This window comes from Amaranthus tricolor, chromosome 2, assembly GCF_026212465.1.
Source record: "Amaranthus tricolor cultivar Red isolate AtriRed21 chromosome 2, ASM2621246v1, whole genome shotgun sequence".
Classification (NCBI taxonomy): domain Eukaryota; kingdom Viridiplantae; phylum Streptophyta; class Magnoliopsida; order Caryophyllales; family Amaranthaceae; genus Amaranthus; species Amaranthus tricolor.
This window is the reverse complement of record NC_080048.1, coordinates 3,723,641-3,743,118: the sequence shown is the minus strand read 5'-3', so window position 1 is coordinate 3,743,118 and position 19,478 is coordinate 3,723,641. Positions and strand designations below refer to the sequence as shown.

The window sequence follows — 19,478 nt, the reverse complement described above, 5'->3', positions numbered from 1 at the left end:
GCTCCTAATTTATTTAAAATCACCTAGTTAGATTAGATGATAAAACCAGCTAGTTAGTTAAATCAACCATTTCTGTCAATTACCAACTATTAACTATATCAGCTATTTGTCAAACATCTTGTGGTAGATAAACAGGTGAAGAGTTCCACACCAAAGAATACATGATCTCTTTCATCCATGTACAAAGACAATTGCAAATTCTAAGCTCAATTTGAAAGACATTTTCATGCCTTTCGAGTATTTGGTCTATTTCTATAGTCTTCCTACCATATTCACAGCTTATGACCGATTCTGATATATTTACTAAAAAGGAAAACATACGAAACGATTCTGGTAATAACTAGAAAGAGAAAAGGCGACGATAAGTTGATTTACCGCAAACTTATATTCACTTGCCATCCCTAACATAAGATGATGAACATAAACTAGAAGCTAGAGGAGGAGTTTTTTTAACAGAATCAAGGACATGGAACTTTCTAACAAAAGACCTAGTTCATATCTAATATGAACTCATCAGATACAACCATACAAAATAAGCATTAAAGGCGAAAAGTTAGCATAAAACCGTGTCATAGCCAGCTATAAGCTCACTCTTTATGCAGCCTTCTTGTCTTTGAATGGCCCTCTTGGAATCTTACTTAAATACTTCTCATCAACAATTGCATATTGCCTCTTGAGCTCCTTTACTGCCTTCTCAGCATATGCATCTACCTGGTCCTCGTACTTCTCATAGAACACTGGCACGGTGTGTAACAGAACAAACACTGATCCGAAATATACCCGGTAAAATCGTGTTAGTGAAATAATTAGAAAATCACGGCAGTATTGGATATCAGTCGAGAAGTTGAGTATCTTACACAAGTAAACAAGAGTCACGAAGTTAAACCAACTCCCAACAATTGATACAACCCACAAACCTGCTATCACCTGTTGGCAAAGACAACAATACCCATTTAGGATAAAGCAACGTTGCTAGACACCCAAAAGGAATGTGAATTATAACTTCTCTTTAGTGTAGATACTCAACAACAACAATAAAGTTACTATTGAGAAATATAGATACTCAAAACATCGTGGAAAGCCACAAAAGCTTTCAGAAGAAATATAGTTGGGTGTGTGGTAAATGGCATTTTCATCAACTTTTTGGTTAGCTTTTGGTTTATAGCTTTTTGGATGGTTATATTGAGAAACACCCGAAGAAACATAAACCAAAAAGTTACTATAAGTAGCTTTTTTTATTGGCATTTGGCTTTTTAAACAACCAACAATTAGTCTTTACGAAAACCTCCATAACAGCTTGTGCCAATACTTCAAGGTGGTCAAACCGGCCAACGTCCCAAACAAACTCGTTAACTTTTTTTAATTTTCTTTTCCGTTAAAAAATGTCACTTTACTACATTTTTACTCTATTTTGTTTGATTCGTCTAAAGAGCTGCTATATAGTGGCTATGAATATTTGGATTTGACATCAAGAAAAAGAAAAAATATCAACCAAAACAAGAGATGCTAAAAACACATACTCCAAGGAATTTCTTGAGCTGTTTCCCAGAGGCAATATCCCGTAGCAAGGAAAGAGCACGGTTGATCTCGAATCTTAGTACTGAGATGAATTCCAGGAGGTAATTATCAGGAATGTGGAAATCCGGTATCCGTGGTGGAGCCCTAGCCAACACAATACAATAGTCAGAAGGATGTTGTGTTCAAAAAATGCGGACGAGTTCATAGGATAAACTTCTTACTTGTGGATGAAGGCGGAAGCATTTGACCAGAGGAAAAGAAACGAAATCGTAAATATCAAAATGTGACAGAGCAGAGTCAGCAAGTGATATTCAAGCAACTCAAAGAGAAACCAAACAACAGTAGCTACACCAAGTGCAAAGGCCGAAATCTTCTTGTCCCTCCAGAGGATAACATCAGCAGCTGTTGACAAAAGTTCAAATCACTCAATTTAGATGGGGAAAAACATTTTCAGACGTCCACCATCAACAGAAACCGACACTGAGAAACGAATAAGGGATGAAAAGATTATAAAAGACTGTATGAGAAAACAAAAGAGCATCCTCTGCAGCTCCTATCAGCCATTCTGTACTTGTCACGCTCTCACATTAACACTCTCATCCTCTGCCATCTAACAGACAGTATTCTCTCCCTTGCTGTTATAGCGATATGGTCATATTCAAGAGTTTCCTCCCAAAATGGATCCCCCCTCCAACCATTCTTCCAACAGATGATCTAGCTAGAAGATAAAAGAACTGTTCCCCATGATACAAGTAAAATACATGTTATGCTTGAGAGTGACTATCATCTCCTATAGTCTTATATGCACTCTCAACAAGAAAAAATAACAAATTGTAGACAGTAATGGAGTCCTTTCAGAATCAAGGGATGGACTTGAAAATAAATTATCATCATAGCTATCTTTATCATGGATTCTTCAATATCGAGCATCCAGTAAGAAAAATGCACTATGTTAATTTATCACAGCCTCCTCCAAGCACTAATTGTTCAAAATTCAACGGCAAGATAAGAACCCAAAAATGAAGAATATATCATATGGCAACACTGAATAGTCAATAGCAAGAAAAATCTTGCTCACCAGTAAGAAATGCAAGAAGTCCCTCCGTAGAAATGTTCAATAACATTGCGTACTTGGAATTTAGCAATAGAACACCAACACAAAGGAAAATAACAAACGCATGCTCAAAAATGAATTCATTGAAATCAGCCCACAAAATCGGGCCATCAGGAAAATCCTATGATGTTATAATAGCATAAGAAACCAATAAATCAGCAATAATTAAAGAGAAGTCCAACAGTAAAAGTTTCTCAAAGCAATAGGTCAAATACAAAATTCTCCTTGAAAATTGCAGAATAAATACGCTCTGCCACCTTGTCCAGCAAATAAAGAAAACATTTGTGTCTAAATATTTAAGATAGCTAAAGAAATCTGCAATTTTATGACCAATACATACTTCCTCTTATTCTAATCAAATATTCCATTTTCTTTTTTAGACATATTCACATCAAATGTCTCATTTCATTTCATTATATGGTATTCCCCATTCCTCTCATTTTGCATCATTTCTATTTTGAAAAGACTCATCACTATCTTTTTAATTTCACTCTAAATTTTAACTCTGTTTTAATATCCTCCACACAATTCAATCTCCTTCTTGACTATTTTCAAATATCCACATTTATCTTGAAAAAAACATATTTTCTCTTTGATGCTTATTCAAGGGGACGGGATAACATTTTTCTCTTATTTATGCCCTTATGAGATCCAATTACACAATTGCCATTAAATTATCACTTTTTCTCTAACTCACTTCTCTCATGTAATCTCTCTCCATTTTCTTAAAATTGGTTCCAAACCAAATAGGGTATTCGATTTGAATAAGTACAAGTAAAAGTGTGAGCAAAGATAAATGTAATAAGTAGGCCGAATTGGAGAGAGTATGAAATATAGCATATTGATGTATTGTTGATGGCTCGTTGTATATTTGTTGTAATTGTGATTTTGCTCAAGAAATGCTCAAGTATTTTTCATATGAATTTTTTCTAACACTTTTAATGATTGTGTGTTCGTGCAACATATAGAACAATTCTGATCTAGTTTTGCATATATTTAAGGCCCTAATATTTAACTTTACAATGCAGTTCTATTATTGCCATTACCACAAAAATCTCATTGGTTATTCCAAGTTATGCTTACCAAATCCTGAAATATGTAAGCTCAAGTCTCAACAATGAAAAAAATGGATGCATATCTTTCAAAGATCTAATAAATGAGTAAAATCTATGGAAATACGGAGTTTTACACAATAACCAAAACTCTGCATTTCTGCGATTAAAGATGACAGTTTCCTAAAAAATCTCAGAAATTCTTCTCCCAAAAAAGAATGTGTCCAATAAACAAATAAGCTAATTAAACACGTAAAATATGACCTACATATAGCTAGTAGTACATCGGTATAACAGCAACTTCAGCAGATAGGTAATACTAATGTAATCAAAATTATTAAGTCGAGCTAGAGTATGCCCTTTAAATCATTACACCATATTTTCACATTGCACCACTCGAATTCCAAGTTAAAAAACGCACCACATAATCATCTCATCAAATGTAGTTTCTTCTAATAAATCAAACAACACTAATGCAAAAGCGAGTTTTCAAATTATCACCACTAGTTCATATCAAGTAAAACTAGAAACACACAAAAAAAAAACGCCAATTGAAAAAGAACAACGAATTAATGGTGGAGAGATAGTAATAATACGAACATTTGCCACCGCCAAGGACGGAATGAACAGGTTTCTGACGACCAAAAAGGCGAAAATTCTTGGCTGAAGATGAAGGAGAAGCCGGAGCCTCAGACATCTCAGCCTCAGGAACAACTTCAGGAGGAGGAAAATGCGCAGATGAAGGAACTGCACTCGGCGACAACTTCTCCTTCTTATAATCTTCATCATCAGACGAAGACGAACTCGATGAATCCTGACCGTGAATCTTCTCCGCAATCTTCTCCATCAACGACTCGTGCTGTTCTTCAGCGTGATCAGCCATGGCGATCGATAAGCTTCGTGAATGGCCGAAAAGAAAAAGAAGAAGAAGAAGAAGAAAATTGGAGATGGGAGAAAAATGGGAAGAATAGTTAGATGGAGGGTGAAAGAAACGAGGAGAGAGAAAGTTGACGGAGAACGGGAGGAAGTGACGGCGTGGAGGAGACGAGGGAGAGATATTTAAGGAGTTTGTTGACACGTGGTAGAAGAAAAATTTAGGAGTGGCATACCATTTTTGATGTTTGTGGGGGAAGGAAGTGATCATATTTAGTAGTGGTGTCTACATGTGGTGCACTCATTGCTTGCCATTTGGGTTCTTTTTTCTATGTTTCTTGATTTCTTCTTACATTATTTGGGATCTACATTACTATTCACTATACTCTTCTCGAGCCTAAGGATTTCTTACGTATACTCATATCATAATAATTATAAGCTACTCTTGTAACAGACGTTAAACAAGGAGCTAATTTTGTTAATAAATGTATTTAGTGGGCTCTTATATACATGTATGGAGAATATATCAATATAAAATTGTCTCACATGAAAAGTTTTGTATTAGACTATTTCATTTTGAGACACGCTTTATATATGGGTTACATAAACTATTATTATAAATTATTATTATATAGACGACTTGTTTTGAAGTCGCGTCTCATTGAAACAAAAAAGCTCGCTCAATTGTTTGTATCCTTACTCGCTCTTATAAATGGACAGGCTTGGCCGGCTAATACTTTTAACCTTTTTCAAGAATGTTGTTCAAGGCCCCATTTGAAAACTTTTCAAGTCAGATAAATCAAGTCTAACTCAACTATAAACAACTCTAGTTCAAATGTTCAAATGTTCAATACTACATTTCATAAATTGCCCATCTGATAAACTTACCAGCTACTCTTGTGAGAGACTGTCTCTCAAAGAGACGACTTCAAAACAAAAGACTCATATTCTTATTTTCTCTTTAATTTGTATTAATTGGGTTATTTAGCCTATATATGCTGAGGTGGATGAGTGGGCGCACTTTGATGGATCGAATTAGAAACCAAGAGTTTAGGGACAGACTAGGGGTAGCCCCTATATCTGAAAAAATGCGCGAGCATAGATTAAGGTGGTTTGGTCATGTGCAGAGAAAGACTTTCGACGTCCCTGTGAGGAGTGTAGAAAGCATTAAAGTAGAGGGTAAGAGGAGTCGAGGAAGACCCAGGAGAACTTGGGATGAGCAAATAAGAGTTGACTTACATGAGTTAAACCTCTCTGCGGACCTGACTAGGGATAGGAGCAGTTGAAGACGACATATCCATGTCCCAGACTTTTTATGTCCGCTTAGCTTTTCTTTTAGTGCCCGTAACCTCATGCTCTTATCGTTTCCTTTCTTTTAGTTTTGTGTTTTCCTCTGTAGTAGCTCCCCTTTTTTAGGCCTTTAAGTTATCTTGCACGTGTAATCACGTGTCTTTATGTTCCTCGAGCCGAGGGACTCCTTTGGCCGCGCTCTCCTTTATGGGTATGAGTCGCCGCTGTCTTTCCCTCACCAGACCTTGGCCTTAGTCCTTTATGCGCGGGATATACTAGGTAGAATGATGATGATGATGATGATGATGATGATGATTTAGCTCATATATTTAATGTGGTCTTTTAAAGAGACTATCTCTCACAACAATTCGTGTAAACTTAATCAGTGACTGGGCAAGTGGGCCTACCATTAAGCTTTTGTCCTATAATTATCGGATGGGCTTAAAGTGTAGAATGTCTGACGTTTAATTATGGCCTTGTAAGAAAATAGATATACAACTACTTTGTCATTCGTTGTTTTAATTGCCGTTGGGCTTTCTAACTGGTTGACATTCATCTGTTAGGCATTTGGGCTTACCGAAGATGAATCCAAAACAACTTTTGTTTGTCACTGTGTTACATTGACACATATTATATTTAAAATGACTCTTTTATTAAATGATTAACTTAGCTCGTCTTGTATGAGACCATCTCATTATGAGATAGATTCATATAATTAGTTTTTTTAATTGTTCACTTTAAAATTGTAAGTAATCATTTAAGTGATCACTTTAAGAAGATAAAAATTGATCACTTTAAAGTTATAATAAGTCATTTTTAAGATTATAAATGATGACTTTAAGATTATAAATGAATTAATTTTAATTCTGAAAAAAAGCACATTAGAAAATCTTAATTTTCTTTTAATTATTGACTTAATTTTCTTTATTAAAAAAAGATTTATAACTTGCACAAGTCATAATTCAAAACTATAAATCTAATGTTTTTTAATTTCTTAAAACATCACAATATTTTGTTATGAATAGATCAAAAATCCTTATTATTAACATACAAATAGAAAAACTTTAATTTTTTTTTTAACATGATTTTGGCATTATTTTATCATAAAAATTGTAAGTGTAAAATTACATGAGACCTTTCTTACAAGTAATTAAAATATACATCTGTATTTCATTTAATTTACTTTATTTTTTATTTTAGTTTTTTTAGTAAATTTGCTTTATTTTTTTGGGTATGATGTTAGGTCGTGACAATTCGTCACACGATCATCCTGTGGGCCCTCCCTTTTAGGCACACCCACAAGGTACCCGTAGGCTTGGGCCCACAAACTCACGAGTTATGAGCGTTGACTTGCATTAACACTTGATGAGGTTCGCTCTTTACTAAAACAATATAATAGTAGGAACATTATCCACCAAACATCAAACATAAAAGTCCTTAACTTGCTTATTAGTGATATTAGGATTTTCCTCACATTTGAACATATGACCAATCATTTTTTCTTTCTATATTTTCTCATTTACTATTAAATACTGTATTATTTTAACATATTATATCAAATTTTTTAGTTTTTGTATCAAAAATATAAATGAGGTTATTTAGCTGTGATAGGAGACTATACACCACTCCATCATGCTGATGGATGACATATGTCATCAATTGACCAAAGACCCAATGAATGAGTAATCAACTGCGACGAACTTGCATTTTGTAATTTATTTACAAACAAATTGTAGTGCCTTGACTATTCATGACTATGGTGCTGGTTTTTATTTCTTCACTATTCACTTTGGCTTTATTTTTATTCATTTGTGTTGGGGGAAATGGTGGATAATTAGGTTACAACATTCAAAGAGAATAATTGTAAAGTTAAAGAATAAGAAGATTGAAGTTGAAGATTAATAACAAGTAAGGTCAGTCTTAAGATTTGAGAGACCCGAGGTAAAATATATATTATTAATCTCTAATTACTAAATATACTATTATAGGCTCCTAATTATAAATATTAAAAGAATAATAATATTTACAACCCTTAAGATTGTACATAAAAATTAACAAATTCTATTTATTACCAAAATTTTTGGTTTCCAAGATAATCTAGAACTAGAATTATGAAACAATTATTATTTTTTGGAAATTATTTTTATATTCCCAAGAAAGAATTAATGACAAAATAATAAAATATAATTAAGAATCTTATGTTATCAATGCAAAAACAATAATAAATACATAAAAAGAATGTAAGATTTCTTCTTATATACAACCCTTAAGGCTGTATATATATGTTCCATATTATTTTTCTCATTTTTTATATGAGCTCGTAGCACAGGCCCCTATTTGCCCCACCCTGGCCCGGTCGACCTTAAGAACAATCAATTTGAAAGATTGAAAAATCATTTGAGTAAATTCACTCAGTGATTTGAAATTAGAGGTGATCAAACATCGGGTCGGGCCGGGCCGGGTGGGAAAAACGGCCCATTGATGCGGGCCGGGCCGGGTCGTGCCGAAATGTGGGCCTAAAAGTTCCTGCCCAAACCCGTAATATGCGGGCTTGCAGGCCTATGTTATATATTATTTAATTGTATCATACAATAAAACTAAAATTAAAATATTATTTTTTCCGTTTCAAATTAATTGCAACTTAGAAAAATGTTATTATTAATTCCTTAATCTTAATTTTATTTTAATTTTTTTTTATTTATAAGTTGAAATATAATTAAGTGATATCTTGTTTGATTCATTTCATTGCAAAGATTATTAATATATAACTTTTGTAATTTTCATTACATATAATTAAAAATATTAATAATTGAATTAGTACATCAAACTTCATAACAAATAAAATATTACAAGTATTTTGAAATTAAAGAAGCATCCGTGTTTTTATCGAGTGAAATAGAGTCATATTTGATACGAATAATTAAAAAAAATTAAAATTTCTTCCAAATTCCAATCAATTGTCGGCCCTACCCACCCCACAAATTACAAATAATTGAAATAAATAAATACAATTGTTATATATTATACATAATGTAAAACAAATTCAAAATGCAAATCATGAACAAGCTCTTTTTCGGACCGGGCCAGCCCGCGGGCCAAACGTCAATCCCAAACCCGTCCCAAAAAATTCGGACCACAAACCCGCCCATCGGGCCATATTTTAGTACCCAAACCCTCACTTTTCGGGTCGGGCTGGGTCGAGCTGGCGGGCCTGGCCGCCCATGATCAGGTTTATTTGAAATTCACTAACAAAGGAAAAAATTCATTAAATTGATGATTATTAGCGTTACAAGAATATCTCACCGATTAATCTCTCAAATGTACAAACTTACCAAGATAAATTCACTTTAAAGCCTAATATATTTATGGCTATCCAATCTTTATAATACAAGTGTCAAGACAACTATAACAAATTTAATTTTTTGCGATATTGGATTTAAGACATTAAAAAAAGTCACTAATTTATATCTTTAGTGTAATAATTATTGGTTTTATTTTAAGTTCCACTATAAAGTGATTTAATGACACTTTATTTGGTCTTTAGTGGCATATGTAATTGTTACTATAGTTTATAGTGACATTTACGAAAAATATCATTAGATCCTATGTCGCAAAAGGCTTTAGTGTGAGTTTTTGTTATGCTACTAAATGGTCTAATAAATGTCACTACATCCTCTATATATACTATTAGAAATTTGGTCTTTAAATGTTGCTAAATATATCCCACTAAAATCAAATTATGTTGTAGTGAGGATCTAACTTAATCTAAAGTTTAAGCTGATACATAAAGTCCTAATAAATGTTTTATATTGTATCACGCCCTCTCATACGAAAACTTTTTAGGCTAGAAGTGTGGATGTTCAACAAATGTCCTCCCCATGCATACTGCAAAATATTCCACTTGAAATAAATAGTAGATGAGATTTAAACCCGTGACTCTTATATATGTTTGCTTCTGATATCATATAAGATAACAGACAATTAACCAAAAGTTTAGGTTGATAGTTGAAGTCTCAAATCTCAATATATGTTTTATGCTCTATCAATAACTTTTTCCGACATTGCACCAAGGTATAAATACATAAGCACAAAAGATAAACTCGATTTATCTCTATCATTCTACAAACAAGAAGCATTGAACACTTAAAATCGAGAAAAGCAGCTTGTCTAGCAGTAAAATGCTTGGACGAACAGGCTCCTTACTCGCTCGTCCAAGCATCATGATTGCTTATGAACTAACTACATATAATCTAGGTCCTTGTTGCTCGTTAAACCAAAGACCATGTTCATTTGATAGGCCAACAAGCAATTACTTGCACAACATTGTACGTGCATCTTATACTCCTCCATACATTTATCTCCTTCACCCAATACATGGTCAAGCCAGTGTATCAATATCAATAGGGATTTTTAATTATTAACTCAACAATTAGATATATATCAATATAATCAAAAATACAAAATTAAGATAAATTAAACTTTATATGAAGGCTATTTTAATCTTATTCTACTCGAACAAAAATATTTTTAATGTTTATATATAAAGAAGTTAAAATATATCTATGTGAGATTTTGTTAGAGTCTTATCGATGTTCCATTACATTTCATTACCCAATGTTATTAAATGTTATTAGGTGATTCTCAGCCTATCACCTAGGGCGGGTTTGAACAGTCAAATGTATGCAACCTCGTATTGATGTATAGAACTATAATTTTTTATGAATTGTATTTATTTTTTATAATTTTTATGATATATATTTATAAATATTAAGGTATATGAATTATGCTTAAAAATATTTTTTTAAAAAAATATAACCGATATTGTGCAAACTCTATTCTACTTGTTATTTTCACGCGGTATACAAATGAAGTCAATCTAGTTGTTAAAGAAATAATTTGTTCATAATAGTATGCTTACCATCATTATTTCTAATCCAACAAAATTAATCTAACTACCAACTACCACTATGGATTAACTTATTCATGTCCCCTAACCCACTTACATAGAAGCAAATAAAGAGGAATTAATCCGAGGTAAACAAACTTCATACTCCTAGTTACCTTAATTATAGCTTCTCCCTCCGTCTCATCTGATTTGCATTTCTTATAGAAATATATAAAAATTTGTAACTGATGAATAAGACAAATAAATAATAAGTAGGGTAAAGAAATGAGCGAATAAAATAATAAAACAGAATGAATTTGTAGATGAAATTATAAAAGAAATGTGGAGACCATTACTAAAATAGAAAAGAGAGTAAAGTATGGAGTATTTTGATATGTCCTTATTCAAGACTGATATATAAATAAAAAAAATAAAAAAAAAAAGTAAGATAGAATTTTCATGATAGCAGAACGTTAGGACTAAAAGGCTAACTAATGTGGAGTTTAGTATAAGCTTAGGTAATTGAGAAGTAAACATGAACAAGAAACTAAAGAAGAGATATAAGAAACAATGCATCAATTTGGGAGGTGGAAAAATTCAAACAAAATCACTTGAAGACTATAAAACTTGACGAAATGAGAGAAAATCAATTATATTAATGGGTGGTTGAGTACAAGATATTACAAGTAAGAACGTCTCACTAATCTCACTAATGAAACCTCAAAGATTTTGTGTGTTTAATATCCCTCCAACGTTTCTTTTTGTTGCTTTCAATCCTCACATTTTATTGTTCTCCAAACCTTAAGTTAAACTCCCCAATAAAGATTTTTATTAGGTTAAAATTAGGTGCATGGGTATTGGGTATTATGCATCAATGAATTAAAAAAAAAATCTAATTTAAACCCATTTACGAAGCATGAGTGATTGTTTGCAACAGCATCATGGCAAGGCACAAACTTCAAGAAATCCGGAGCTCGCTCGAGTTAAGGATTTAAGGATATTAGACCGTGACAATTCGTCACATAATCTCACTGTGGCCCACTCGTGTGGACACGGGACACCAGTAGGCTCAGGCCCACAAAGCACATACACTTGATGGGGTTCATTGTTTCCCAAAACCATATGGTAGTAGGAAGATTAGCTCACCCAATATATATGCAAGTTAATAGTCCACTATTTTATTGATGTAGGATCTTGTCTCACATATAAAATATTTCCAACAAAGGAATGCTTATTCGACCAGTGCCATTCATTTGAGAAGTATCTCTACTCGTTCTAGCAACACCAAAATCACTTCACAGCTTACAAAAACCTATAGAATTCAAATTTTTACCACATATCCCTGATGATACAACAATTTTACTATAATATACTCCTTCTGTTCTTTTTGATTTGCATCAAAGAGAAAGAGAGTAGTTTTTAAAAATGTGATAATAAATAAAGAGAGAAAATAAATTGTGTGGAGGAAATTAAAAAAGAGTTAAAATATATGAATGAGATTAAAAAAAAGTGGTGGGCCATCATCCAAAAATAAAAATAATGTAAATTAAATGAGACGAACCAAAATAGAAAATGCTGAAAATTAATTGGGACCGAGGAATTACGTAATTCCAAACTTCCTTGCTCACCAACGCATCCAAGATCTCTATTTCAACAATCCAATAGATAATTATTGAGTCACACTCAACGATAAATATACCTTAAAAACCTAAATTAGTTGTATTCAAAATATTAATACAAATATTATCAATCGAATATAGTAGAAAAAACAAGAAAAAGTGGGGGCCCCTAAATCCAAAATGTTTTTCTTATAATCATCATCATGGATTTGAGGATATATGTAGAATATTTGATTGTAATGATTAAACATGTCCTTATACAAGTTCGTGAAATCGTTATGTTGATTGAAAGATTTCCTCCCATGAATCTTAATGTGACAAATGACGAATTTTGTACTCTTTATTTACTTATTTATTTATTTTATTTACAAGCTAAGTTGAAGGAAAAATAAATAGATGTTAGAGTATATAATATTTTATGGGCTTCAACCATTAACTTAATCTTTGGATTGAGTTGGTTTTTTGACATAGTATCAGAAGCCAAAGAGACAAAAGGTCACGGGTTTGAATCTCAATTACCCCTCATTTATAGTAGAATATTCAGCATTGTGCATCCACACTTCTACTCCAATAGACTCTCGTGTAAGAAGACGTATTAATGTATATAACATATCTTGAAACCTCAACCATTATTAAGTTTTTAATTGAGTTGCATCTTTGACAATAGATAATATATTATATGAGAATCAAATTCAAAACATTATTACTTATTATAATCGAAACATGACTTAATTATCCGTACAATTTATTAATCTAATTTTATTCGCTTCTCAATTTTTTAATTATTTGATAAACAATTTAGTGACTAGAATGACAAAGGAGCAGACAAGCCTAGCCCATTGTAAAGTCTTCGATTATTCACGAGATTATCTTGTTTGCTTTGTTTTTCTTTCATTCTTTTTCTTTTTCACATGTTTTCTTTTCCAAAATCATTCTTTCATATCATTGCACTTAGGAAACTTCAATTTATTAGTGACAAATTTGGTACCACTAGAGTGTTGATATTAGACTACGCATTAGTCGTAATATATTAATATGATATCAAATTAATATTATTGTTTATATCTAATCATATTTTCTCTCTGACTTATTTTCAGTTTATTTTAATTTATTTAAATTTGGTTTAACTTCATCAATTATAATTAATTCAGTTTAACTAATTAGTTTAGCTCATCACTTAATTTTGCTTTCAAATATAATTATAAATTGTCTATTTATTGAGTTTAATTAGCTTGATAGAACTATAGTGAAAAAACCCTTAATTATAGAGTGAAATTTATTGAAATAAGTTGAAAAAAAAAACTAAAAGTGATATTTTTTTTATGAAAAGTACTTTTACCTCCTACAAAATATGAATGTAATAATAGTAAAGGTCGAAGAAAACAATTCTTAGATTTTTATTTGATTAATAATTTTTAAGAACTTGAAATAAATATATAAGCTCACAAAGTTATAAAGAAAGACAAAAATACGAGGGTTTATTTCATATGAATTTTCTCTATCCGTTAAAGTATATTACATAAAAACATTTTAATTGAAGTTTTAAAATATATTATATTCTATCGCTACCAACAAAATAGAAAGGAATCACATTCTAAATAAGTGAAAGTCCTTTGATGAAAGTCTTGTTCTTGTGATTAATCAAACAACATGTTGGGTCGATTCTTGGCTATTGACAAATGAAAATAAGACATTTGATTTCCAACTTAAAAATAAATAATACTCTTATCATAAATTAGTTTGATTCAATTTAAATTATTTCAATTTATTTATTTTAGTTAAATTTAATAGACCAATTTTACTCTTATTAATTTTACAATATAGTGCAGTTTTAGTAGTTGTTAATAGCTCACCATAACAAACATTTACGACCCATTTGGTTGTTGATGTTAAAGCGTGATAATTATAATAGAAAGTTGAAATAACTTTGGTGCAAAATCTTTACAAATTAAAGATCATATTTATTTTACACTAATAATCATCTTATTTCAACATAAACTTTACTTTAATACATTTCTATATGATAGGAGATATGGTATTAGGCGGTAATTGAATAATTGTGAACAAAAAACATTTTACATTTAAAATTTCACAAGAATAACATGATAAATTTCATGAAAATCTACACTACAAATTCAATTTGATACCAACATTTAATATCAACAACTGAACAAATGATTCATGTCACATCAACTTTACTCTTTTTTTGGTAAGGCTCCTTTGAGTCTTTGCTTTTTAATTTATCTTTTAATAAACTAGAAAATTTGTATACATTTTGTAATAAAATTTCTTTGGTTCTTTATCCTTTTGTACTAAAGTTGGGTGAGTAAATTAAAGTGCTTTGTATTACTTACACAAATGCATGTTGTATAAGCTAGGTGGACTTTACAACTTCGGATACCCTTCTCTTTTCTTTTCTTTTCTTTTCTTTGAGTCAAAATGGATAATTACCTTTAAATACTCGAAAGGATAAAAAGGCTGGTTAAAGGGATTTCAAACCATAGATTAGTAGGACTATAAATAACTAAAAAGGAAGACAAAATAAATTAAAGTAAACCCAAGATTATTAATTAAATGAAGATTTAATTTTAATTAGTTTAACAATAATACTCAACTATTCATAGCTTGTACTTTAAGAATGACTAAAATAAATATTACTCCCTAGTCCCTACTTTCCTATCAAAATAAATAAATAAATTATAGTTATTCTATATTTGGCACAAATAATTTATTAGGAGATAGTCTTAATATTATTAACATTCTCAATAAAAGAAAATCAAAGCATATATAAAATTTTTTTATAAAATAATAAATTAGAGTTCATCATTATCCATCACAAGGGATGTTTCATGTTTCGTTATATACTATATACTTTCCTATGTCCATTGTTCTATTTATAAGAGCTTTCACATTGTTATACGTCATGTAGCAATGAAAATATATATGATTAGATTGCAAAATTAAACTTAAATTATCATGATGTAAATAGGGCAAAATATTGTTGTTTTCCACCAACTAAAGAACAATTTTAGGCCAATTGGAGAGAAAAGTTCAATTGACTAGTTTTTAGTGGTGTTGAAAACTCACCCAATTATTTGATAGTCATCCAATCTTGTAATCGAATTTGATATGACTTGACTTACAAACAAATTTACAATTATATAAAATCAATATGAACACAACACTCAATTTGAATCGACCTAAGATACATAATTCGAAATTGACTAAAACTCGAACGAACACCCCTCTTTAGTTTGTCAAGAAAAAAATTATTTTTCAGTATCTAAGATAAGGCAATCAAGATACATACATTTCTCAAATACATTCGCTTCAAAATATTCTATGAGGTTAATTTTTATTTAGAAATATCATTAATTTATCTAAATAAATAACATTTAATCTTAAATGATGTAAATTTTATTTTAAATTCTTAAATTATAATGAATAAAAAATAATTAATGTCTAATAAAAGTATATGTAGGAAAATTTTAGGTCAAACCTTTAATTTCTTTAGTAGGGTGGTATAAATGTTAGAATTAGAAGACTATGGAACTCCTTTTAATGAGGAAAGAGATGGTGAAAGTAATATAGCAAAAGAGTGGGCCAAGCCACCCACACATTTGGGTTGTGAAAGTGTCCAATTTATTTTGCAGATTTATGAAGGCTCTAAAGCATAAAAGCAAGCTAGCAAATGCCAAAATGAAGAGGTAAAAAGCACTTTGTAATTAGCTATACACATTTCATTTGTACATTTATTTGTTTTTGAGATGCTCTTTTTCTTTTCTTTTTGGCCTTTTCTTTCAACTCACTCATATTATTTATTAACTCCCACTTTCTTTAGCTTTTCTTTTTGTGAATTCTTGTACAACTTTTACATAGTAGTATTTATTCCTACTAGAGAGTTCTTGGCCTCTATTTTTGTCTTATGAAATTTACTATAACTATAGTTTTTCATATTATTAAGAGTTGGAGAAGAGAATTAGTTCTTTTCTCAATTAAAACATGTATTATTTTTCTCATATAAAGTTATGAATTTATTTCCATTAGCTTCTTCTCTCGGCTTACTCTTTACCAAAAAAAGAATTGAAGAGAAAATATTAATTGGATGAAAAGAAAGTTAAATATATGGATGAAAATCAAAGAAAGAGTGTAGAGTTCTAGTCAAAAATAAAATTATAACAATTTTAACTAAACAGTTTAAAAAGAAAAATGATATAAACTCCAAGAGACGAAGCCACTACAATAAAATATAATTTTAGGGGCATATATTTAGTGACATTTAATTTTATGGTCACTAATTTAAATTTCTAGTGGTACATATGGTGGTGTTGGTGAAATTTATTTGACCCTTTAGCAACATAATAACAAACCTTATTAAAGCTTTTCGCAACATTGGATTTAGTACCACTTTCCATAAATGTCGTTATAGACTATAGTTATACTTATATATGTTACTAACGGCTAAATAAAGTGTCATCAAATCACTTTATAGTTAAATTCAAACTTAAAACTAATAATTATAGCACTAAAAATTTAAATTTATGATATTTTTTCAATATCACTAAACACATGTCACTAAAAGTTAATTTTTTTATTATAGTGTGCTAGAAAACAATTAGTATTCCTACTAGAAAGTTCTTGAGCCCTTGAATTTGTCATAACATTCGTGTACATATTTTTTGCCTCAAGTAATTTCTAACAAGTGCAAGGTCAAAATCTACTAGGTATTTAATGCGTGTTCTTAAATGGTGTAACAAGTGCAAAAGATGAACAACCCTAATGCATGTACTTAGATTTTGCTTCGACTGTTTAAATATCACTTTTATGATGAGCGAGACCATTGAGAGTTACTCTAAGTGGTCCTTGTAAGATTCATATTTAAACTTTTATTTAGATTAAAAGAATTGAATTGAAGGGAAGAAAAGGAAAATATTTGTATTAAAAAATTAATTAAATCAAAAGTTTATGTTAGTGTAAGTCTCAAATTACGCTAAAGGAGGATGATGATCGGTGTGCAATGGGGCATGAGCATTTGATGTTTGAAACCTTAGTTGGACGCTTGGTTAAAACAAGAAGAGAGCTTCTTGGGAGTGCTTGAACAAGGCAAGGAGCCGAGCAATTGGTGGATTAATCTTTGTGTGTGTGCATGTTTTGTTTATCTAATGTTTTTTCTATTTTCTTTTACATCTCTTCTCATCAATGTCGGGTTTAAGACCTTTCTCTTTCACCTTAAGTTGATGATTGGTTGAGGCTCTAAGATATGTTATAATACTAGAACTGAATAAGCGCTAAAAATTTATGGAAAAAACTACGAATATTAGTATTTTTGTTTTGAATTATAAGTCATTAATATAATATATTTTCTAGTTGTTTGATAAATTAAAAGGTCAACTAAAAAACTAGAAATCCAATTTATGTTAATGCTACTTGATAAATATTTTTATTGTTTGATCCCAGCATTTGAATCTGTGATCTTAAGGTCGAAGATAAACTTCTCAACCATCAATCCAACATGACGAATTGGTACATATATCATCATCATTTTCCATTTTCAATATTTAGTGTATTCCGCTCCTAGAAAATTATGATTAAAATTTAAAGAGGAAAAAAAAGACGACAACTCATATCATAAAGGAGAGTACCTAAATCCAATAAATGGCTCAACTTTAAAGTTTTGTGCTAACGTTGGGTAACCATAAAAATTACCTAACTTAAAAGGTTGTATTGAAAGTGAGAGTACCTAAATAAGTAGGTAAAGGGGATAATAATAAACCATGCATGACCATATAGTGCATGCATTGTTGGATTATGGAGTTCATGTAATAAAGCATGACTTTAATTAAAGGTATTTGTTAGGAATGTATATATTAAGATCATTTTCTAATTAAGTCAAATAAGCATGATCAATTTATAAAAAATAATCAGTAAAAATAAGGTAAAATGAGTAAATGACGTACATAATTGGAATTTGTAAAAAATTTTAGCATATTTTTGTATCACTAAATATAATAATTTTAATTCAATCAAATTATGAGATAAAAGGATTAAAAGCCTAAACGGTATTGTACTACTGTAACTGTTTTCTTAATTAATTAGAAAGAAATTTTTTAAAAATCAAAACTATTTGAAGGTCTTAGATTGTTTTAATACTTTCACTGTCTCACCAAAATCAAATTTAATTTGCTTTATAGATATTTAATGAAAAATTCAAATATAATAAATTAATATTTTATGAAAAAGTGCAAGAAATATATGGATAAGAAGAAAATTTAAATTTAATTTATTAATGAAGATTAAAAATAAAAATTAAACAGATTTAATAGAATAAATTAAAAAAATAAGATAAATTTTAAAAATAATTTCAACCACATATGAGACAAGGGCATTGGAATATTCGATATTGTGATGTTATATTTCATGTATGTTGGATCATTAAGAGGCATAACATATAGCTTAAGTATGGAAATGCAAATCCATGATGACAAAATCATTTTTGCTTGATCGACTAGTCCTAAAAATAAAAAACTTTAGGATTTTGCTAACGTACGTCACTGGTGTATCTTGTGTATTCGTTAATAAGAATATATTATCTAATATCATATAATATATAAAATTTATTATTAAGGTACACTTTAAAATATATTATACTATTTATATTTATTTATTTTTTTCTAATTTACTCTTTTAAATATATTATTATTCTTGTCAGAAAAAACTCCAAATGCTATATAGGAATGCATCGATTTCCCGTCGAGCCCATACAAAGTTAGCATTACTAATCAAGAAAAAACAACTTTTGACATCAATTTTCGTGCAATCTTTAATCCATCGATAGAATATATAACATGCATATTATAAGGCCTCAACCATCAATTTAACTTTTAGTTAAGTTGAATTCTTTACATGGTATTATTAAAGTCAATAATGTAACATAAGGTCACGAGTTCAAATCTCATCAACTTCTCATTTCAAAGTGAAGTAAATAATAAGTGTCACGTATGAAGAGAGCATATGTTGATATGCATCATTCACACTTCTATCCCAAAGGTTTTTCATGTGAAGGTGTAATAGTATATGAGGTCTCAATTAATTATCAACTTAAATTTTTGATTAATTGATTCATATAC

At 30.4% G+C, this 19,478-nt stretch overlaps 1 protein-coding gene across 1 annotated transcript; it reads right to left on the bottom strand.

Moving 5' to 3' along the window:
- Positions 1–318: 318 nt before the first annotated feature.
- LOC130805127 (reticulon-like protein B6) lies at positions 319–4,855 on the bottom strand. The gene is made up of 5 exons (XM_057669783.1): positions 4,285–4,855; positions 1,740–1,920; positions 1,521–1,662; positions 858–927; positions 319–764 (listed from the first exon to the last, which is right to left on the bottom strand). The coding sequence occupies exons 1-5, from the start codon at positions 4,826–4,828 to the stop codon at positions 595–597; spliced, it is 1,107 nt and encodes a 368-aa protein (XP_057525766.1). The 5' UTR covers positions 4,829–4,855; the 3' UTR covers positions 319–594.
- Positions 4,856–19,478: the final 14,623 nt, after the last annotated feature.